The sequence below is a fragment of the Pleurodeles waltl genome, chromosome 3_1 (assembly GCF_031143425.1).
Source record: "Pleurodeles waltl isolate 20211129_DDA chromosome 3_1, aPleWal1.hap1.20221129, whole genome shotgun sequence".
Lineage (NCBI taxonomy): Eukaryota > Metazoa > Chordata > Amphibia > Caudata > Salamandridae > Pleurodeles > Pleurodeles waltl.
The window spans coordinates 761,171,976-761,195,808 of record NC_090440.1 but is presented as its reverse complement, the minus strand read 5'-3'; the positions used below and the strand labels follow the sequence as shown (position 1 = coordinate 761,195,808).

General features: G+C 45.1%; 1 protein-coding gene across 10 annotated transcripts in view; it reads right to left on the bottom strand.

Moving 5' to 3' along the window:
* Positions 1-8,396: 8,396 nt before the first annotated feature.
* Positions 8,397-23,833, bottom strand: part of PPFIBP2 (PPFIA binding protein 2) — a 1,142,047-nt gene continuing 1,126,610 nt past the window's right edge. For all 10 annotated transcript variants that reach the window (XM_069223551.1, XM_069223543.1, XM_069223546.1 and 7 more), the window contains one exon: positions 8,397-9,436. In XM_069223551.1, coding sequence (XP_069079652.1) covers positions 9,221-9,436 — 216 coding nt within the window. In that variant the 3' untranslated portion in view covers positions 8,397-9,220. The remainder of the gene's footprint in view (positions 9,437-23,833) is intronic.

Genomic DNA, 23,833 nt, shown 5'->3' with positions numbered 1-23,833 from the left:
AAAGAGGACTATGGGTGGGTGCTGGTGTAGGTGCGGGAACCCCCAACGGAGGTACCGGTTGTGGCGTATGTAGTGACAGCATGGAATTGTCAAGGAGGAAGATGGTCATTTCCCACCTTCTGCTGGAATTGCACAAGTAGGGTGGTCCGTTGAAGGAGACAGGTTGTTTGTGCATTCGGCGTACCTCATCATAACAGAGGGCGTCTTCTTCTGCTGCGCCCCATTTGCTTACCACTCCATGCCATGAGGCCACTCAGGGGCTTTAGGGGAGTGCCAGTGCAGCGTGAGAGTGCGCTTTGCAAGGATGAGTACTAGGGACAGGAAGCAAGTGGGCAATTCTTGTTCCATCTTAGATTTAAATATGCTTAGGGAGCATGATTCCCCATGTGTGAATATCTGGTAGGTCTGTGATCTCGCATATGGCGGTATGAACTGAGGGCCAACAGCTCTGTAGGGCGGGACAGGAACACAACATGTGGGCTCAGTAGTGTGGGCATAGGTTCTGCACCGGGGGGAAATAGTGGTTTAGTTGTACCAGGGTTAGATATGCTCTTTGGAGAAGAAAGAACTATATTTTTTTTAAACGGAAATTGCAGGAAACTTGTCCTGGAAACTCTAGTGACAGGTCTTATTCCCTGTCATGCAGCACCCTTCCAAAGTAGCTTCCCATTTTTGGCGCAGTGCAACGAGGGGGGTGACTGCTAGGTCATAGATGGCTTTATAAAGCCAGGTGATAAGGTGACAGCCATTGCCCATGGCAAGAATGGTGTGTCAACAGGGTGCGTGGCGGGTTCTCCCTCTGAGACATTCCAAAGGGTGTGACAAGTACGACTGAGCTGTCTCGGAGGAACTGCTCTGGAGAGAGGTCATGTTCCTCTGCCAGTTGGAAGGGAAGAAAGTGGCTGTCTGAAAAGAGATCACCTCATGTAAGCACCAAGTGGTCTGTCCAGACCCTCAGGTCGGTGGCAGTGTGAAAACACAAGGTACAGGGGATTCCACACACACTAATACTGGCATGCTTTATCATCAGGTGTACCACGGCATCCCTGTGCACACCAGCGTTAGGGATGAAGCAAAAGGAATTGGGGATTACATACACATATATAAGGGTCTGCCCTGCAGAGCGAAAATTAATAAAAATACCTCATGGAAGTCCCAAACTCTCTTTACTATTGAACTCACTGGATAGGATTAAAAATCACTCAGTGATGAAATGAGGGTATTAGTGCCCCTTTATCCCGCCTGTCTGCTCTCTTGTGGACATGTTTCGGTTGCTCTCAATCGCCCAACTGGGTCATTCGTCCTTCGTCAGGACTAAAGATCCCACATATTTTACCACCCCTTAATATAAATCTTTGTTTGGGGGATGGGGATACATTTATCCATCATATAATGACCTTAATTGCCACTCCTAAGTAACCACACACGGGATCCTGAAATGGCAAATAAAAAATGAATTCAAATAATTTTTCCAAAAGCAAATGTGATACAGCCTAGTTAAGAACCGATATATCCATGGTTCGATACTACATGTCTGTAACTATACCTTTTCAAGTCAATTCCTAGCGCAGAATCACTTGCAGCCCGCAATTTGCTATATTTTCAGCGGGAGTTCCATCAACACACCCACACACTACCCAAAAAGCATGAGTCATGGGAATAGTGCGTGGAATACAACAAATACTGCTTACCAAGTTTCACTCTGAACCAGTGCACCTGTGTGTGGAGGGGAGAAGGGTAATGGGGTGGGATCTGTCCAATGTGAGGGTGTTAAACAAAACAAAAATGGGTAAACATGGGGGATAAATTAAATACATCTTTTTCCACAATGATTATCATTGGAAACACATATTTCTTCCAAAACTATTTTCCATCAGAGTTCCAACTTTGTGCTGTGACACCCTCAACTGCGCGCGATTTATTGTGATTAGCACATGTATCATCTGACATTTCATACATAAATGACAAACATTTGCAAAGTTCCTTTCAACTTTCCAGATTGAGCAATGTGGGGTTCAAACTAGTTCCATGGATACAAAATTCACCAAAGGTAATCCAACAAATGCCATGATTTCAGGGCTGAATCGCCTCTAAGTAGCCTGGCTAAAACTAGTCTCTCTAAATTATAATTTCGGACCCCGGACTACTTGAGAAATTGTCGATGCGTTTCGGCCCATACAAATAGGGCCTCACCAGGACACCGGAAAACAAGGAATACTTGTGATTCTGGTACACTTTGTAAATCATTAAATTCTCTCCCGAGTTTCAAAAGTAGCCAACTCAAATGAAGTCACTCTGGGGCACTTATTGTAGGCTGAATTAATCCATAACTTACCAGTCCTGGTAAACCCCCACAGGTCGTTCTGTTTCTATACTCCAACAGGAGGACACCAAAAGTGCAGAACTGATTGAATGTGATGTGTGGGTTTGTAACCACCGACCAGCACCCATGATAGTGTGAATATATGATTGAGTGTGGCAGAGATGGCATTTCAGAAGGTTCCCTGCTCGGAGAGTGTAGATTCTCCCGATGAGTAATGGCCGGCTATCAAGATGGTGCTCAAGAAGGACATAGCAACCCTCATTATCTACGGTTGAATTTGTTTTTCGAAACGGGACTCCGGGGCAAACCTATACCAGGATGCTTGATTCATGTGCAGAGTAGGTGGTGGAGCAGATAAGGCCCCTCCAACGTTTGTACAAGTGGTCCAGCTCTCCTATTGTGATGTGAGTCTGCTTTAAAAAGATGATCTGCGCCTGCTGGCCCTTGGTGTATTAATAGACTGAGTAGCACTTTCTAGCAGTGTGCATTCCATGGACATTTAAGGTGAGGAAATGAATATCAGTGAAGAGGGCCACGGCGATGCAGTGGTGAAGTGAGCAGTGCATGAAGGTTGGGCCACCCTACTGTGTTGCCTGGTCAATGCCATGTAAACCACATAGGGCCCGCCCACCACGGTGGAACATGTAAGGGGAAGTGAATGAATAGGGGGACAACCGGTGCCAAAACTAGGCATCGGTCAGTAAACACTAGTGCAAAGTGTGGGTGTGGCTGGGTGTCAGAGTGTAGTGGAGTAGCCACAGCACCTTTAAAGAACTAGGGGTGAGTCATGCTGGCGCCACAGCTCTGGTGCCCAATGTTTACGTTGCATGTGTGGGGTGGGTGTTTAGTGAATGAAAAACAGAGGGAAGGGGAAGTGGGCTGCACAAGGAACTTGAGTGGGATGAAAGGGTGATAGTAGTCTCTGTGGCAGGGTTAGTGTGCACAGTGTTGACTCACTGTTCAATACAAACCAACTTCATGAAGTAGACATCCATGAGGAGTCAGGGGACTCATAGTTTAGATAATATTGTCTGCCATCTGTGGGGTTACCAATGGGGGAGGTTTCTTTGAGAGTCACTGGACTGGAGAGTGTCATCATCTGATGTGAAAATATGGGGGGCCTTTCTTAACATCCGTGGCTGTGGTGTTGGTTCACAGGTTAGCTGCAGCCTGTAGAAATTGCCTGCGACTATCTGTTCCAGGTTAGGGGAGCTAGTCAGAAATATCCAAGGTGCAGTCTTCGCATGTGGCTTGCCCCATCGCCAGCCACGGGGTTTTGGGGGGCCCAATGAAGTTGTGGTGAGGGCCTGTGTCAACTCTCTGTGGAATTGGTCAGTCCAGCTCCAGGCTTCCTTATGGTTTGTAAAGAAGATAGTTGTGCCGTCCGACACTATCTTGAAGTGAGCTGGGAACAACAACGAATGCTTTACCCCAGTTGACTTAAATGCATCTTGACGACCAGGAAAGAGGAGGGTTGGAGCTGGACTGCTCAGGTATAATCAGGAAAGAGCATGATGGTTTTGTCCTCTACCTGGAGCAGGCCAGACTGCCTGGTGCACAGAGGATAGCGTTGCCATTCCTGAAATGTTTCCACACCCTCCGACTCCTTTGAAACATCTTCAAGTGGATCCCCTCCAACACAAGGAAAACTGTCACCCACGCACTTGTCAGCATCAAACTAGAGTACCGCAATGCACACTATGCCAGCATCACCAAGAAACTACAATCAAGACTACAAAGAACCAAGAACGAAGCAGCCAGACTCATTCTGGACATCCCCGACACAGGCACATCTCTTCCCACCTCAGAGACCTACACTGGCTCCCAGTCAACCTCGCATCACATACAATCTCCTGATCCAAACCTACAAGACACAACAGAACATTAGACCGGCATACCTAAACCACTGCCTCGCTTTCTACGTACCCAACAGACAACTCCGTTTGTCCCAGGTCACCCTCACAGCCATTTCCAAGATCCGGAAAAGCACAGCAGGAGAAAGATCATTTTCCTACCTTGCAGGCCGACATGGAACATGCTACCTTTCAAAAATCACTGAAGCAGATCAGGAAGGACATCAAGACCTGGCTTTTCAACAGAGCAACACACCTGCAAACAGTACCTTGAGACCCTACAGGTGATTAGCCGTGCTTTAGAAATCATTGAATGATAGATTGAGAGTTAAGTCAGCATAGGGTGGGAAGTCCCCTGGTGGTGGCTGCCGGACTTCAACGAGATCGGCTCTTTCCAGAGAGAAGAAGAGGGTGCGGGCCGATGACTGGGTGAAAGATTTGAGCCAAATCTCCAAACATGCCAGAAGATCACTACCTTCAATCTCCTCCGGGAGCCCCAGGATACGAATATTGCTCCTACGGGAGTGACCCTCCAGTGCTTCTGCCATGTCCTCGAGTTGTTGGACTTGGCAAGTGTTTTCTCACCGACAGGAACTTTGTCTGAAAGTTTGCGTTGGTTGTGCAGGAAGCTGATTTTCACAGCCAAGGACCCAAATCTGGTCTCCATTGAGACTCACGAGTGCTTTACAGCCACCAGTGCCCTGTCCAGTTTGTCCAAAGTGGATAGCGATAGTGTGTCTTCTGGCAACTGAGTTTCTGGGACCATAGAGGGTGAGTTTGCTGAAGATGGTGGTGGGGTGCTAGTGATCGAGTGTAGTCTGCATGAGGCTGGTGGTGACACCTGACTACTGATGGCAATGTGAGGTGAGGCTCAGAGTGCCATTATGCGCTGAGCAGGAGGACCAAGGAGTGTTGATGCAAGGGAGTAGCGGGAATGTTACAGGTGGTGGTGCTGCTGGTGGTACAAAGGAGGCACCCGCTACATGTACCGGTGTCGCTGGTGCTGCAAGGGAGGCACAACACTATATAAAGCGGGTCCTGAGTGTGGACGGAGGCAGGAATCAAGAGCCTCCCCGGGGTCTCACAGCATGGCCAGTGACTTGCTTGCTGGACTCTGACGGTGCCGATCGGGGTCTGTCATATGATACTGTGCTAGCAATAGGAGTCACTCGGGGTCTGTAAAGTTAAAGAAGAACAGGGGTTGCTGAAGTCCTCCGAGTAGATACAGGCAAGGGGCAGAGAAGACATCCAGAGTTTCACTGGTCCACAATGTACTGATGATCCCCTTCATGCGCCTCGATTATAGTGAAGCAGGGGCATGAGAGTGAGGAGGGAGAGCCACCAGACATCTCCACACGGGACAAGGAGGGGGGGGGACCCTAAGGTGGGACCATGGATGTTAAAACAGAAAGTAGTCGGAGGGGGGGCCAGTGAGGGGCTGGATGAAGGATGCTGTTGCTGTGAAGCCCCAGGAACCAGCTCAAGGGCCATAGAGAGGACAGCGACACCCTCTCCCCAGAGGCGGGCGTTAGGCTGTAGCCGCCATGTAAGGCTGTCGCGGGGCCTTAAATCACCCGTATTGCATGCTATGGCAGCCTATGAAACTATATAAAGAAGTGTTAAAACGGGGAATAGTTCTCCCCGCGTATTCTAATGGTACTACCAAAGCGGGGAAGTCAAATGCCGATCAGTTCAGGGTGCAGGGGCAGGCCCCCCCATGTCTACCTGCTGAGGGGACCCCAGGGCCAGTTACCTCCCAGGGCGGTTGTTGCAGAGGTGTAAGCCCACCCCGAGCCATTCCGGGGAGCTGCTCACGTTGTTCACGCCCTGGTGGGGGTATGCTCTTTTAAGGTCCTGGGGAAGAGCTGAGGAGTGAACATCACTCTCCCATCCTTAGAGTGGGGCGCCGCAGTCAGAGGCAGCTGCCACGCCCCTCCGCCACAAGGCTTGAAGGCCCCACCCAGCTAGGTGCCCTAGATGCAGATCAGGAGTCCTAGGGGAGAGCGAGATCCAGAGGGTTAGCTGCACATACCGGCAGCTTCCCTGCTATGCTACCAGCCTGGATGGCTGCCGGCAGACAGAGCCTTAGTAACTCGCACCCGCAATCTTGGCTGGCCTGGCCATGCTCCTCGACACTGAGCAAAATGTTTGATAGGCATTCACAGTTGAGTAATTATTTCTCTACCCTCTGCAGTACTATTGTTTTATTGAGATGGTCAAAAGCATGCATCTGTTTGCTGATGTACTACATAGGGAGGTTACTGCTTTTCACCTACAAACAACAGAAAATAATTACCCATTTTAAACACTTCTTTATATAGTCTCATAGGCTTCCATAGCATGCAATACTGGTGATTTAAGACCCGTACAGGTGTTATAGCCTGAGATGAAAGTGAGGGCCTATTACAATGAAGTGGAACATTATGGCCCATGAGGCCTTTCAAACATTCTGCTTCACAAGGGCAAAATGTTCTAATTGTAAAACATTCATCCTGGGAGAGACAGGGGGTTTACAATGAGTTGCACCTTCAAAGCTTTAGTGCCTTTCACAGCTCTTACTATGTGAACCTGACAATTGCTATCACACATACAGAGCCATGGCACTCCAAAGGTCACACATACACAGCACGAGCTGTGAAAGGAAGCTGAATCCATCCTCTGATTCTACCTCTGCTCTGCTCTGCTGAAATGCTTTTCTACATCTGGCAAAGCTGATGGAGACAAAGAATCAGAGGATAATTCCCCCATCCGTTCTTCTGAAGTTTCAGTGAAATTGAGAGTTAATTGAGGATGGAGGGGGCTTCTCTGTGTATCCTCTTCCACGGTCTCTACCTCTCTCATTCTACTACACAATTCACATATCCTAGAGAGGCAGGGGAGAGGGAGTGTCAAAGGCTGCAGATTAGGACATTAGAAAGTTGACAGCAGTTGACCAATGTTTATAGCCTACTGTCTTCAATAGAACTCTCAACATTCCAATGTTCTAGGATATGTTAGAAATGACAAAAATTGTGCTTTATCACTTTTCTGCCTATGAAACCAAACCACCTCAGAAACAGTAATAAGGCTACCAGGTAAGTGCATTACCATAGTCTACAAGTGTTCAGTTAGCACAGGATAAAGTGTGTATCCTGGAAGCACAATTCACAATTACACCCCAAAACCATGCCTCCATTACCACTACTTCTCGTATTGCTTCTCTAACCACAACTTCTGGGAGTGGTAATACTAATAGAACTGGAGTCACTACTGCTAGGTTAACTACCTATTGATAATTCTACCATCAGTACATTTACAACTATCCTTTAACAGTATAATTCCCCTTCTTATACTAAATATTTTATTTTGTGAGGCTCACCTCTTTCAAGTAGTCCATGTATCCCTTTGAATCAGAAAGTAAATGCATGGGATTACCTATGAAACTGACTCTATATGAAATGTAGTAAAAACAAGTTTGAACCTGATGAACTGGCTCAAAACCATAATGACTATCCTTGCAATCAACCCATTCCTCTTACTTAACTTAAGAGCTGAACATACAGAAAGGAAATTAAAGAGCAAAATGTTCTTGGTTTACAGTTCAGGGCTACTTTGAAAGCAGAATGTTACTTCAATCAAGAACAGTAGGAACTGGCACAAAAGGATAAATGATGGTCACTTTTAAATTCTTGCTCAATAACACACTTGACCACAGGCTTGATAATGCTCCCACTCATGCTAGCTTACCCCAGAGCATGCAAGACAGCATTGGATATCATGCTTAAGCATTCTACAGGCAAGCGTTTGACATCAAGCTAAAGCATTTTAGAGGTGAGTCCCATTTGCAGCTCTTGAAGCGATATCACACATAAGTAATCTATGTTATTTTGATGTTGTATACCAAACCTCAACTAGTGGGTTGAATAAATAACTTCATGTACATGATTGTAAGTTATGCCCCAAAACAACCAACTAAAATATTCCTTTGAATTGTAAATTTGTACTAACTAATGCAGCTCTTAGAGTGAAGTGGGTGGTCGGAAAGAAAGATGTGTTCAGATCTGAACTTAAGGCAACATTTTCAAATCTCATGGTGGGTAATAGCGAAATCATTGCAAATTATGTCAATTCAATAAAAAAGGTAAAATGTTTTTAAAATACAAATTATGCAGCAAAATATATTTCAGTAATTTAGAACACTATATGAATTTGCGTTACATATAACTGAGTGGAACCATATATTTCTATGTGAAATTATTTTTATTGTTATTTGGCTGCTTTTTGACTCCCACACTGTCTGGATGGCAAATGAGAAAACTCAAAAGTAACACTGCACCATGCAAGGAAAAGTATGTTCTTGCTGTTGGTGTTAGTCGTTTGGCTTTATGTTCCTATTTACATGCAAGATGTTCAAAACAAAATCCAATTAAATATTTACACGCATACATTTACATAGACAATGTGCACACTTGCAACTAAACTAAATAACGTAATATTTAGTTATTCATATTTATACATATATTGCTACCTGCATCTAAGTCTATCTGATTCGTCTTCACAGTGCAAATGGTGCACAGTATGCATTTTAATAATTGGTTCAAAAATATATCATCCAGTTAAATAACCTCAAGATTAAAATACTGTTTACTGCTTTGGTACCAAATATTTATCGTAAATTGTCTCATTCTATATATACATATAAAGGTTCTGCACTTGTAGAATTTAAATAAAGTGGCAATGATAAAAGTTAAACGTAATTATTGCTAAAATCCTAAAATACAATAAAATCATGTACATTCTCTTAATACGTGCGGAACAGTTTGTAACAGTCCCTTTTGATATTTTGCATTTTTAGAATGTCATGGTGGCTGAGCAGAATTGAGGTAAAAATATAATCTGATATTCTCAATATAAATATAAAAACTCTTCACATCAAACATGAATCCATTATTCGCTTATTTTCAACACACCCATGCTGATGTTGCAGGCATTTTATGTTACATGACAGCACGCTGTTATTTGAAAGCATTGGAATGCATGAGGAGATGATGTTGATGAGCGGGTGCTAGATGAGGATGCCAGCATCACTTTTGTGTCCCACCTGCTCTAGCTTGTCCAGTTCGTTATCAGAAATGGAGTTAAGGCCTCTGAATCCTCCATATTCTTTCTGAGTACAACTTGTTGAGTTTTGACTAGAGTCCATGGGGCAAACATAGTCCGTAGAGTCATCAAATTTCTTTTTCCTTAAATGGCTGAAATGAGAGAATCCAATCTTCTTTGGCTGAAATAAAGCGAGAACGAAATATGTTTTGCGTTTGTCTGATAAAAACATGTTTTTATAGTACTCACAAAACACTTGCTTCCTTGAAATAAAGAAAGTGATTGCACAGGAAAGCAATTTGTGGCAAACCGGCTTAACCTTAATTGATGTACCATTTTCCTTAAAAGCTATGCAAACTACACTGCTCGATGAAACCAAACTCCAGTGAAACCCTAGGGCCGAGATGGGCAAACCACTTGAAAGCTGAGCAGACTCTTATGAGCCAAGCCAGACCCTTGCTTCACTCTAATTCGTCTCTCCCTGTTAATGTGTTGGCTCGCCCGCCATGAGCCTTTGGCATTTATAGTAACCACCCACATGGCATGTTCAGGCAACATCTTATATCCGAAGTCTCCTCTCCTATACTAGTTTTACCTGCAACTCACTTAACAGGAGTGGAGCAGGAATTCCCCCTCATCTTTTCCCCATCCTGACTACATTTAAATGGTGTAATTAACAAATGGGTCCATAACATTTTGGAGTCGATTATGACTTCGGCGGACGGAAAGGCCCATCTGCCGAAGTCCCGACGGGCAGGTTGCCGCCAGTGCGGCCGCCTCCCCATGGGCCCTATTACGAGTTTCCCGCCGGCCCAGCGGGAAACGACCTACAGCATAGTCTCCGGCTCATAATAGCGGCGGTGGCAATGCTGTAGTGCATAGGGTGCACTAGCACCCGTTGTAATGTTCATTGTCTGCAAAACAGACAGTGAACATTGCGATGGGGTTGGCCAGGGGGGCCCTGCACTGCCCATCACCAGTGCTTGAGCAGTGCAAGTGCCCCGTCCGCGCCAGCTGTTTCATGGCGGTGCTACCACCATGAAACTGCTGGCGGAGAGGGGAGCAGTGCTGCCCTGGCGGATTAGGACTGCCAGCCCTTCAAATGGCAGAAAAGTGGCAGTGCTGGCGATCCGACCGCGGCGCTACCACCATGGCCGTAATGTGGCTGTCGGACCACCACATTGGTGGCGATACGACCACCACTACGACCCTGGTGGTCCTAAGACCACTAGGGTCGTAATAAGGGCCTATATGTCCTTTGTAGGCAACAGATAGTTTTTTTAGGCAAAATATGTTTTTTTAGGGAGTCCTGCAAGGGCATGATAAAAACAGCAATAAATTACAAAGTTCTGACAAAAAAAAGCATATTATTATTCTTATAAACAGTGCCTAATTTGTAAAATAAGGCGCCCAAATCGCTGCTCAAAAACCCGCTGCTGGCACTATTAAATGTCAGTGCGGCGAATAACAAGGCTGCACAGTCCTGAATCAAACTCAGCCCTCTTTAATCCACTGCCAGGCACTGTGCTCCCCTCTATCTCACTCTTACAGGCTTCTGCTTTCTCCCTTGGTGAAGGTTTTCCCATCTTTCTCTTCCACTTTCTTTACAGTTTGTACGTTTTTTTCCCTCTCCTGCGCTGGGGAAATGTCTGATGAGGAAAAGTAAGTGTCAGACCCCTGTAGCCCCCTTAAAAAAAGTGCTGGTGGCCCCACTGATAACCACTTGCTCAAATTAAGCACTGCTTTTAAATATGCTGGAAGATTTCCTTATGGCAGCAGGGAAAACAGGCCAAAGTTATCATTGTTATGTCTGCCATGAGAGAGTTTACCCAACCAGATAACTATGTGATTTGTTTTATCATTGATTTTGAAAAGCATTAGAAATCGGGGCCCACACCTCTGGCCATAACAGTTCATATTTAGCTGTAACACGCTATTTATCATTGGAAGGTTAAATCTGTTTATGGTTTGCCCACTCATCCACCATTTCTGTGGAATTTGGCATCGTCCATCTAGTGATGTTATCAAATAGCAGGGGTAATATAAATGAGGTACAGAGAAAAGACAAAAGCATCTAACAGGGTTCCACAAGTCAAGTTTCATAAAGATCAGTCTAGTAAAGAAGGCAGTGGGTCAAAGGGCAGAAGAGAAGGATAGGAGGAGGGTAAAAAAGGGATATGTTTTACCTCCATGAGATTCTTTGTTCTCCACTACAGAAACAAATGACGTAATTACACCACACTTTGCATGAAACCAGCTATATTCAAGGAAGTGCTTTTGTATAGTTTGTGCAAATCTGCTCAGTATTCTATGAGAAATTAGCTTACAAAAATCTGTTGGGTGGGCTTGAAAAAGGTAGAGATATCTAGACTAATATTTCAGAAATCAAGCATTGATCCAAATATTAAGAAAACAAAAAATCTCAGGCTCACGGTCTGCAAACCTCAAGACAATGCCTCTTGGACACTTGTTTGGCCGAAGGTCTGATTTGTAGTCCCAAGTTTGCAAACCCATCAGGAGGTCCATTATGGGCCGGCAAGCAGCAAAGGGTTTACAAACCAGACAGAGGATCACTAATCAGACATGTGGAACCCTGCATAGACAAAAGCCAAACCTGTAGGCAACCATGCTGCACACACAGAAGGCCACCTGTAGTGCAATGGGTTCAGGGCTTCGTCCTGAGTCAGGGTTGCAACTAACTTCCTTTGTATTCTGTTTTTCCCTGTACTGCTGTGCAAATTTTTTAGCCCATTTGCTGTGTCTGCTCGGCTTCGTTTCTGCCCGTTTTGGGTTTTTGCCTGATTTCGCTTTGTAACTTTTTTTTTCTGCTCTTGCCAGTTTCCCTCTCCCTGCGTCCCCAGCGGTCCCGACCCCCTCATGCCCCCATTTGCCACTCCCTTCCGCCTCCCAGCTGCTCCTACCTCTCACCTCCCCTTCTTAATGGAGGCTGCGCGCAGCGAGCGTGCCGCTGGCATGCCAAGGCAAGCCCGTCTGCGCCTGTCCGCGTCTGGACCACGCCCAGCACCCGTCCCCCTGGTCCACGCACCTCCGACGTCCCCATATGCCTCTACTCCACCACAGAGCTCCACGCTCTCAACCCCGTTCGGCACACCGCCTGCCCAGGCTGACCCCAGACACACCCAAGGACCTTTCGCATGTCACTCATGCCACTTCTCCTGCACTCAAGCCAACAAACACCAAACACCCCAACAACCTCAGCTGCATCCTCCTCAACACCCGCTCCGTCCACAAGCACGCCATCGAGCTTTGGGACCTACTCATGGCAGTCTCTCCTGACATCGCCTTCCTCACTGAAACATGGATGAACCCCTCATCGGAACCCGACATTGCTATAGCCATCCCGGAGGGATACAAAATCACCCGAAGAGACCGTATCAACAAACCAGGAGGGGGAATCGCCATAATACATAGAAATTCCATCAGGATTTCCACCAACACCAACGACACCGTGGATGCCGCAGAGCACTTACACTTTCAGATATACATCAATGCTAACACCACCTTGAGAGAACCCTCGTCTACAGACTACCAGGCCCCCGTCCCCTATTCTATGACGCCATCGCCGATGCTATCAGCTCCCATGCCTCCACGGACTACCTGCTCCTCGGCGACCTAAACTTCCACCTGGAGAGCGCCAGCGACTGCAACTCCATTGCCTTGCTGGACAACCTCGCACACCTTGGCCTCAAGCAACTGGTCACCTCGCCCACCCACTTAGCCAGACACACGCTTGACGCCATATTCTCCTCCAGCAGCCACATCGCCTTCACTCACACCACCGAACTCCATTGGGCTGACCACCACTGCGTCCACTTCTCCTTCCTGAAGCCCACCACCCACCACCAACAACATCCTATCCCTCACCGCAAGTGGAACAAGATCTCCAAGGAACAACTGATCTCCAACCTCGCCCAATCTACACCACCCATTACCAACGACCCCAACGCCACCGCCCTCAACCTCAAATGATGGTAAACTCCCTCGCTCCACTCAAAAAAAACAGCAACACTCGCACAAGACAGCTCCCTGGTTCACCGCAGAACTTCAGACCTCCAAACGAGAATGCCGGAAAACGGAGAAAGCCTGGCGCCAAGAACCATCAGTGAACAACTTCTCCGCCCTCAAATCAGCCATGCGCAAATACCACCAGCTCATCTGGACCACCAAAAGATCCTTCTACAAAGAACGCATAGACAACAATGCACACAACAGCAAGGAACTTTTCACCATCATCAAAGAACTCACCAATCCCAAATCCTGCGCCATCGACCCTCCGCACTCGCAAGACCTCTGCAACTCCCTCTCCAGGTAGTTCCGCCACAAGATCACAGACATACACGAAAGCTTCATAACGCCTCCACCCACCATCACCACCACCGACGCAGCCAACCCCACAGCACCCTGCCGCACCAACGTACTGAGCACGTGGACCCCCACAAATGATGAAGAAACCAGCAAAACCATGAGCTCCATCCACTAAGGCTCTCCAACAGACCCTTGCCCCCACATCTTCAACAAGGCTAGCCAAATCATCGCTCCCTAGCTCCGGTCCGTCATCAACAGCTCCTTCGAGACTGCCACCTTCCCAGATATTTGGAAACACGCCGAAGTAAACGCCTTGCTCAAAAAACCCAAAGCAGACCCTGAAACCTCACAAACTACCGACCTATCTCTCTACCTCCCTTCCCCACAAAGGTCATAGAGAAGATAGTCAACAAACAACTGTCCTGCTTCCTGGAAGACAACAACATACTCAACGTCTCCCAGTCTGGATTCCGCAAAAACCACAGCACTGAGACCGCCCTCATCGCCTGCACTGACGACATCAGGACCAGACTTGACAAGGGTGAAACCGTTGCCCTCATTCTTCTCGACCTCTCTGCAGCCTTCAACACCGTATGCCACCAAAACCTTGGCACATGCCTCTTAGACGCCGTAATACGCCACAAAGCCCTGGACTGGCTCACATCCTTCCACTCCAAAAGAACCCAAAGAGTTTGCCTCCCTCCATTCCAGTCTAAAGCCACCAAGACCATATGTGGAGTCCCCTAAGGATCATCACTCAGCCCCACCCTCTTCAATGTCTACATGGCTCCGCTCGCCAGCATCGTCCGCCCCCACGGCCTCAACATCATTTCCTATGCCGATGACACCCAGCTCATCCTCTCCCTCACGAGGAACCCCTCTACCACCAAGAACAACCTCCACGCCGGACTCCTCGCCATCACTAATTGGATGACAGCAAGCCACCTCAAACTGAACTCAGGAAAAACCGAGATCATCATCTTCGGACCCAACAAGACAGCATGGAACAACTCATGGTGGCCTGCCACTCTAGGACCAGCCCCGACACCCACCACCCACGCAGCAATCTCGGCTTCATACTAGACTCGTCTTTTCCATGATTCAGCAAGTCAATGCCATATCATCCTCTTGCTTCAACACCCTCTGTATGCTACGCAAGACCTTCAAGTGGATTCGAATAGAAACCAGAAGAATGGTCACCCACGCCCTCGTCAGCAGCAGACTGGGCTACGGTAATGCCCTCTACGTGGGGACCACAGCCAAGCTTCAGAGAAAACTCCAGCGTATCCAGAACGCCACTGCACGTCTCATCCTCAACCTCCCTCGCCATGAGCACATCTCCGCCCACCTCAGATCCCTACACTGGCTGCCCATCAACAAAAGGATCATCTTCAAAATCCTAAACCACGCTCACAAAGCCCTCCACGACACCGGACCGCCCTATCTAAATGAACGACTTAACTTCCACATCCCGACCTCGCAACAGTCCCCGCATCCAACGCACCACCTCCGGCGGCAGATCCTTCTCCCACCTCGCCGCCAAAACATGGAACTCCCTCCCCACCAATCTACACAAGACCCAGGACCTCCTAGCCTTCAGAAAGCACCTCAAAAAATGGCTCTTCGAGCAGTAGCACCCGCCCCCCACCCCCAGCGCCTTGAGACCCTACCGGGTGAGTAGCGTGCTTAACAAATTATTGATTGATTGATTGATTGATTGACAGTGCATTGGCAAAGGCCGTGCTCAATGGCAGAGAATACTTTCATAGAATGTGGGTGTAATAGATCATCAAAGAAAAACACATTTGCTGAAAAAGTTAAAGTATAGTTATGGTTAGGACTGGTTAGCTCCATAATCCATAACCAACACAACAGCCATAAAAACCATAATTTGCAAATCAAATGCAATGCTTATACCCTTACAATTGGTATAGTAATAAGCAACAACACCGAAATGCACAATGTCATTAAATAACCACACCAACTCAAACCAATAGGTAATACTATAGTCACAATGCTCTCAATAAGTGTTATTGGAAATGTAAAATGCAATCTCATCTAAAGATCATTTATGTAATTTGCAAACACATCTGTCACATCAAGGATGTAGTCATGAGCATCACATTTAGGGCCATATGTACGAACACATTTTCCCATTGACACAGAATGGGAAAAACCCTTTGCTACATCTGGCCCTTAGTGTTGATGTTATAGTTTGCATTGACATTGTGCAAGTTTTTGATTTTAGAGCTAATACGAACTTGTGAATTTCAACACTTTCAACGTGTTAAGGTAATGTAAACAATGCTAACCACAACTTCAATTTGATGGTAGTTTGTTTATTTTAATTACGGTAACTCCCCCAAGCACCCTAAACTATTAATTTCCACTGATAGTAGTTATTTCTTATTCCAGTTGCCTTTTGAAAAAATATTTTTACATTCAATTAGTTAATTTCCATTTATTATAATTATAGGAATTGATTAATTTTAACACAATTTCTAATATATATATATATATATACATATATATATACATATATTTGGAAAATGTCACTTACCCAGTGTAAATCTGTTTGTGGCATGTAGTGCTGCAGATTCACATGCTGTGCATATATTCTGCCATCTAGTGTTGGGCCTGGTGTGTTACAAGTTGTTTTTCTTCGAAGAAGTATTTTCTCAAATCATGGGATTGAGTGACTCCTCCTCTCGGTAATAGTGCACATGGGCATGGACTCCGTAGTTAGATTGTTTTCCCGCAGAAGGGTAAAGGAAGGAGTGATAGAGCAAAAGAATGTAAATGTCCAACTAAATGTAATAAGTAAATAGGATGTCCATGCAAATGTAATATATATATATATATATACATATGTACAAATAAATACTGCAACAACTACTGGCTTCCGGGGAGGAGAGAGGGTGCATGTGAATCTGCAGCACTACATGCCACGAACAGATGTACACTCGGTAAGTGACATTTTCCGTTCAATGGCATGTGTAGCTGCAGATACACATGCTGTGCATAGACTAAAAAGCAGTACTTCTCCCAAGAAAGCAGTGGCTAGCCTTTAGGGGTTGGAGTAGTTTTATATAGTGTTTTAAGTACAGCTTGACCAACATTGGCCTCTTGCATTGAGACTACATCCACACAGTAATGTTTTGTGAATGTATGTGGTGTGGATCATGTAGCAGCTTTGCATATGTCTGCAATTGGTATGTTTCGTAAAAATACCATGGAAGCACCTTTTTTCCTAGCGGAATGTGCTTTAGGAGTTATCAAAAGTTGTCTTTTTGCTTTAATGTAACATGTTTGAGAACATTTTATAATCCTTCTAACTAATCCTTGTTTAGAATTAGGATTTACTTTATGTGGCTGTTGGAAAGCTACAAAAAGCTGTTTAGTTTTCCTAAACTTTTTTGTTCTATCAACATAATACATTAGAGCTCTTTTAAGATCAAGAGTATGAAGAGCTCTTTCAGAAGTTAAGTCTGGCTGTGGGAAGAAGACTGGCAATTCCACTGATTGGTTAATGTGAAAAGGAGAAACTACTTTTGGAAAGAATATTGGATTTGTCCTAAGTACAACTTTATGTTTGTGTACTTGGAAAAATGGTTCCTCCAGAGTGAATGCTTGTATTTCACTCACTCTTCTTAATGAAGTAATTGCTACTAAGAAAGCAACTTTCCAAGTGAGAAATTGAATATCACATGAACGCGTGAGCTCGAATGGTGGTCCCATTGATCTTGTAAGTACAATATAGAGATTCCATGCAGGAACTGGTGGGGTTCTTGGTGGAATAATACGCTTAAGTGCTTTTATAAAGGTGTTTATGACAGCGACTCTGAAGAGAGAAGAATGTTGTATGGTTTGTAAGTACGTTGATATATCAGTAAGCTGAATCTTAATAGAGGAAAAAGCTAAATCTGTTTTTTGCAAACAAAGCAGGTAGCATACAATATCCTGTATTGATGCTTTAAGGGAGTCTATATTTTTGGTCTGACAGTAGTAAACAAACCGTTTCCACTTATTAGCATAGCATTGCCTAGTTGTAGGTTTGCATGCTTGTTTTAGAGCGGAAGGTGTAAATATCCAAATTCTATGACTTCAGGAGCCAAATCACTAAGTTGAGGACACTGTGATTGGGATGCCTGATTTGACCCTTGTTCTGTGTTAACAGATCTGGTCTGTTTGGAAGGTTGTGATGGGGTACTACTGAAAGATCTAGGAGTGTTGTGTACCAGTGTTGTCGTGCCCACGTGAGAGCTATGAGTATCATGGTGAGAGAGGTGTGACGAAGTTTGTTGACCAGAAATGGAATTAATGGGAGAGAGGGAAAGCGTGAGCAAATATCCCTGACCAGTTGATCCATAGAGCATTGCCCTGGGACAGAGGGTGTGGGTGTCTGGATGCGAAGTTTTCGCATTTTGTGTTTTCGCTTGTTGCAAAAAGGTCTGTCTGGTGTTCCCCACATTTGAAAGTACTGCTGAAGTATCTGTGAGTTAAATTCCCATTCGTGTATTTGTTGCTGCATCCTGCCTAATAGGTCTGCTAGCTGGTTGTGTATCCCTGGGATGTATTCTGCTAGCAGGAAAATTTGATTGTGAATCGCCAATTTCCATATTGTTTGGGCTAGAAGGGCCAATTGAGATGAATGTGTTCCTCCCTGTTTCTTCAGATAATACATTGTTGTCATATTGTCTGTCTTTATTAAGACTGTTTTATGCCCGAGGAGAGGTTGAAAAGATTTTAGGGCGAGAAACACAGCTAACAATTCTAAATGGTTTATGTGGTAAGTAAATTGCGTTGAATTCCTTTCCCCATGTATGGTTAGGTTGTTGAGATGAGCTCACCAACCTGACATTGACAAATCTGTTGTTATTATGGTCTGAGGCACAGGGTCTTGAAATGACTGTCCTTTTATTAAGTTGTTGTGATTTCAGCATTTAGAGATTTGTGAGTTTGGCGGTCTAGCAACACTAGATCCTGTAATGGACCCTGTGCTTGGGACCATTGTTGTGAGAGACACTGTTGCAGTGGTCTCATGTTTAGTCGTGCATTCAGTGCTATTGCTGTGCATGATGCCATCATTCCCAACAGTTTCATGATAAATGTTACTGTGTAAGTTTGACTGGGCTGTATCTGTGATATGATGGTTTGAAAAGCCTGAATCCTTTGTGGATTTGGGTATGCTTTTTGAGTACTAAGAATCGCACCTAGGTACGGTTGAACCTGTGCTGGATGAAGATGAGATTTCTGGTAATTGATTGTGAACCCTAATGTGTGTAGGGTATCTATTGTGCATTGAGTGTGTTGTTGGCACTGTATAATATTGCTTGATTTTATTAGCCAATCGTCTAGATAAGGAAAGTTATGTATGTGTTGTCTTCTGAAGTGAGCTGTTACTACAGCTCGACATTTTGTGAAAACCCTTGGTGCTGTTGTTATGCCGAAGGGAAGTACCTTGAATTGGTAATGTTTGCCATCTATTACAAATCTTAGGTATTTGCGATGAGCTGGATGTAAAGGGACATGAAAGTAAGCATCTTTGAGATCCAAGGCAGTCATGAAGTCTTGTTTTTTTAGTAGGGGAATTAAGTCCTGTAGAGTGACCATGTGAAAATGTTCTGACAGGATATATAGATTTAGAGGTCTGAGATCTAGAATGGGTCTGAGAGTACCATCCTTTTTTGGTATCAGGAAATATAGTGAATATACTCTGTTCTCTGGTGTGATATTGGATCTGTTTCTATTGCTCCTTTTAGTAATAGAGATTGTACCTCTTGTTTTAGCAGAACATTGTGTTCTGGGGAGAGTCTGGGAGAGAAAGGGGGAATGTTTGGTGGAGTAGAAATGAGTTCTAGGCAGTACCCATTGCGGATAATTGAAAGTACTGTATCTGTGGTGATATTTTGCAAGTGAGAGTGGAATTGTTGCAGTGTTCCTCCCACAGGAGATGTGTGGGATTGTGGGATGTTGAGGAAGTCATTGTTTTGGGGGAGTGGACACTCTTTGAAGTATTACATTCTCCCCTGGCTCTAAAGTGTTGGCCTCTGTAAGAGCCTCTAAATGATCCCCTTAGATAATACTACTGGGTTTGTTTAGGCTGTGAGGTGGAAGCCTCTGTAGTTTGGTGTTTGAAACCTCCCCTAAACTGCTGTTTGGGAAAGGAACCCCAATAAGGTGTGGTATATAGGGCTCCCATGGCTTTTGCAGTGTCGGAGTCCTTTCTGATTTTTTCTATAGTCGTGTCAACTTCAGGTCCGAATAGATGTTCCTTATCAAAAGGCATGTTAAGCACCGCCTGCTGTATTTCGGGTTTAAACCCGGAGGATCTTAGCCATTCATGTCTATGAATTGTTATGCTAGTGTTGATACTTCTAGCTGCAGTATCAGCTGCATCGAGGGCAGATCTAATTTGATTATTAGTGATTGCTTGTCCCTTTTCAACAATTTGTTGTGCTCTTTTCTGATGCTCTTCAGGCAAATATTGCAAGAATTCTTGCATTTCATCCCAGTGTGACCTGTCATACCTTGCTAACAGGGCTTGGGAATTGGTAATATGCCATCGGTTAGCTGCTTGTGTAGCTACCCTTTTACCAGATGCATCAAACGTTCTACTTTCCTTGTCAGGGGAGGAGTATCCCCTGAAGACTAGCCACTGGCTCTTCTCCTTGCAGCACTAACTACAATAGAGTCTGGTGGTACCTGTTGTGTGATGTAAACTGGATCGGTTGGCACAGGCTTTATTTTTTAAAATCTATTCTTGGGGTTAAAACCCCAGCCTTGACAGGTTCCTTAAATATGACTTCAGCATGTCTAAGCATACCACGCAGCATTGGTAAACACGAGTAGCGTGAGTGAGTGGAGGACAATGTGTTAAAAAGATAATCCTCCTCCAATGGTTCAGCATGCATCTTAACTCCATGGTATGCAGCTGCCTTAGAAATGACCTGAGTGTAAACCGTACTATCCTCTGGTGGTGAAGTTTTGGAAGGATAGAGGTCTCAGTCATTCAATGGGATGGGCTTTGGGTCATATAAGTCCCAGGTATCCACTGTATCTCCATATGAGTAGGTGTGAGAATGTGTTGGTGAGGGCAATGGTGGTGGGGTAGTAGGTGGTGGAGAGAAAGAAAGCTGTGGCGAATGTGGTGGAGAAAGCTGTAAAGGTGATGGCTTCTCCTTTCTTTTTAAATATTTTCGCTGGTGGTGGAGCAGTGTCAAGAGTCTCTTAAAAACGCCAGCTACCTCTTGGTCTGTGGAGGAGGTGAAGCAATAATTTTCCCCGTCTCCTTATGGATATGTATCCTTCTTTGTCTAGTGTCCTCAGAATGATATTCAGATGTTTTTATGCTTTTGGAGGATTTTTCAGATATTGTCTTTGAACTGTGTTTTAAACGGCTTGAAAGTCCAGTCTCTTCTGTATAGAAGGATTTTTTCGGCTCCGAAATGGTACCCAATTTTTCAGTCCCGAAGATACCATCTGTGATTTCGGCTCCGAAGCTGGACATTGAATTTTTGACTCCGAAGAGTGTGGACATCAGCTCGGCTCAGAGGTGGAGCTTTTAATGTGTTTGCTCGACTCTGGCACTGAAACAGGTGTGGCCTGTTGATGGGGTGACTTGGCCTTTTTTGGCACCGAACCCGCGGGTCGGTCGCCGACAATTTTCTTTCGGGTGGAACCATGGCTTTCTGGCAGTGGTGCACCCAAGGCCTTAATAGGTCTTTTGGTAGTGGGCATAGGGGCAGGTGTACTCACATGCTTAGCCACAGTGATCAATTGGCTGTCGTCATTCGAGTCTGCTTCAGAGGCTGTGTCCTTAATTGAAACATCTGTCTGTGTCTGCTCTTCCTCTATGGCATCGGTGGACTCTGTATACTTTTGACGCCATCTCGAGTTTTCTTGCTCTCCAGTCACGCAGTGTCTTTTTCGACCGGAACGACCAACAGGCTTCACAATCTTCTTCTCGATGTTCTAGTGAGAGGCAAAGATTACATACCACGTTCTGATCAGTATAAGGGAATTTAGCGTGGCATCGAGGACAGAATCGGAATGGAGTCCGATCCATTAGGTTATGGCGTGGTAGGCCTGAACAAGCCCAAGTAGGGCGCAAGATCCCGAAAAGGTGTTTTCTTGTTCCCCAATGGTACTATTGGCTCGATTGCAGATGGAAACTCTATCGAAACAATACCGACGGTAGAATAAAGTTAATATAAAGTTTCTGAATCGAAAGTCTAGGAGTGAGAGGAAACACGTCCGAACCTGACAGCGGAAAGAAAACAATCTAACAAAGGAGTCGATGCCCATGCGCACTATTACCGAGAGGAGGAGTCACTCAATCCTGTGACTCGAGAAAAGACTTCTTTGAAGAAAAACAACTTGTAACACTCCGGGCCCAACACTTGATGGCGGAATATATGCACAGCATGTGTATCTGCCGCTACACATGCCTTCGAACATATATATACATCCATACATACATACGTATATTACCTATTGTGGTCGCCAGCAGGTAATTATCGTTAGGCCCTAATTACATAGGAAAAGTGTTCTTGTTTTCCCAATAACTTTGATGCTGTTTGACAAATCTTCACAAAATCTTCTAAATTAGTATGCCACTCACTTCAGCTGCTGTCTTAAAAGTTTCGGGGTGATTCCTCAAGCGGGGGTCGAGAAACAGGGAGGGGATCCCAAAACGCATTTTCTCCATTAAGACACGACTACAGCCCAAATATCTGGACCTAATTACATCAAGTTTGGCAGAAAGCTAGCTCTTGGTCCAAATAAAGCCCTTTTTGTGATTTGGTGTAAATCAGTAGTTTTTGAGGTAGTAAAAGAAAAATAAATATAGCTTTCTAGTCCCATGCTGATATCAGATTGGCTGCCAACACTTCGACGAGGAGGTGCTGGCGGCCATTTTGGAACTCAGATTCACCTTAGTCACACATAAAAAGTATTAAAAAAAAAAAAAAAAGAAAGGGGGGGGGCGGGGCACAGTAGGAATACCTTTATTCCTTAGGCCTGGTGGCCAAGGTGACCCCACCAGGGTAAAAAAGTACTTAAAAAAAAAAAAAAATACATGAAACCAAGGAGGTTCCATGGAGACGAGAATTTTTTTGAAAAAAAAAAAAACAACAAGCACAGTTTCCTGCACATGTTTAAACTTGGCTTCTGGGTGGGCCAAGTCCCTGGGCATTTTTTATATTAATAATCTGGGAGGGGTGTGGCACCCCTCCCCATGGTCATTCTGGGCCATGGAGATCACCTCCTCACTGGAGCATGCCAAAAATATGGTGGAGGAGGGCCCCCCTCCAAAGGCCGGTTAAGGCCCCAGGGAGCACCACCTCCTGAGGCTGTGCCTTTAACTAAAGAGGGGGGCCAAACCGACCCAACTCTTAGGCATTAGGCATGCCCCAGGGACCACCACCTCCATGGGGCAACTGCAAAAAAGATCAGGGGAATATGGCCCTCTTTCAGAACATGTTCAGCCCCGGGCACCCCCACCTCCCCAGGGCATGGGCAAATTCTAAGTTATTATAAGTGCTCTCTCCATTACATATGGTAAAATTAGCATACACCTAATTGGCATATTTAATTTACTCATAAATCCTTAGTAAATTGTACTACACATACCTAGGACATGCAACTTAAATGATACTCACTGTGCCACCCACTAAAGTAGCACTGTAAAACATGTATCAGGTCTGCCAGTGCAGCCTGTGGTGCAGGTTTAAACTTCCATTCCAACCTCACAAAATAAACCTTTTTCCAGGCCTAAACATTCCTTTTAAATTCTCTTAGGGTCACCCCAAATGTAGTCCCTAAAGGCTCAAAAGGTAGGGTGTATAGAACTTAAAATGTAGTACACGTTCACCTAAGATGTACTTGTCCGGGCCGCTGAAAACTTGTTTACTTCTGTAAGGAAAACTCTCCCATAGACTAACACTGGGTTACCTTATTACACTTAAGTGATAATGTCAGTTTGGGAACAGATAGAGAAATGCTTATTCCATTCATTTGAACTGTAAAGTTAAATCAGCTTTAAAGGTATAGTCAGATTTTAAGTTGCTATTTTGAAAGTGGCACATTTAGAAAGCTTTTCTTCCTAAACCAAATGTGCCTTTCAGCATCCAGGGTCATATGACTGTGAATGGCTCCCCTGGTGTTTGTTTTATATTCCTTTCACTGTTCTAAAAAGACAAGGGAAACTCAAGGATGATTAGGGACCAGTGGTAATAATACGCTGTCAGGA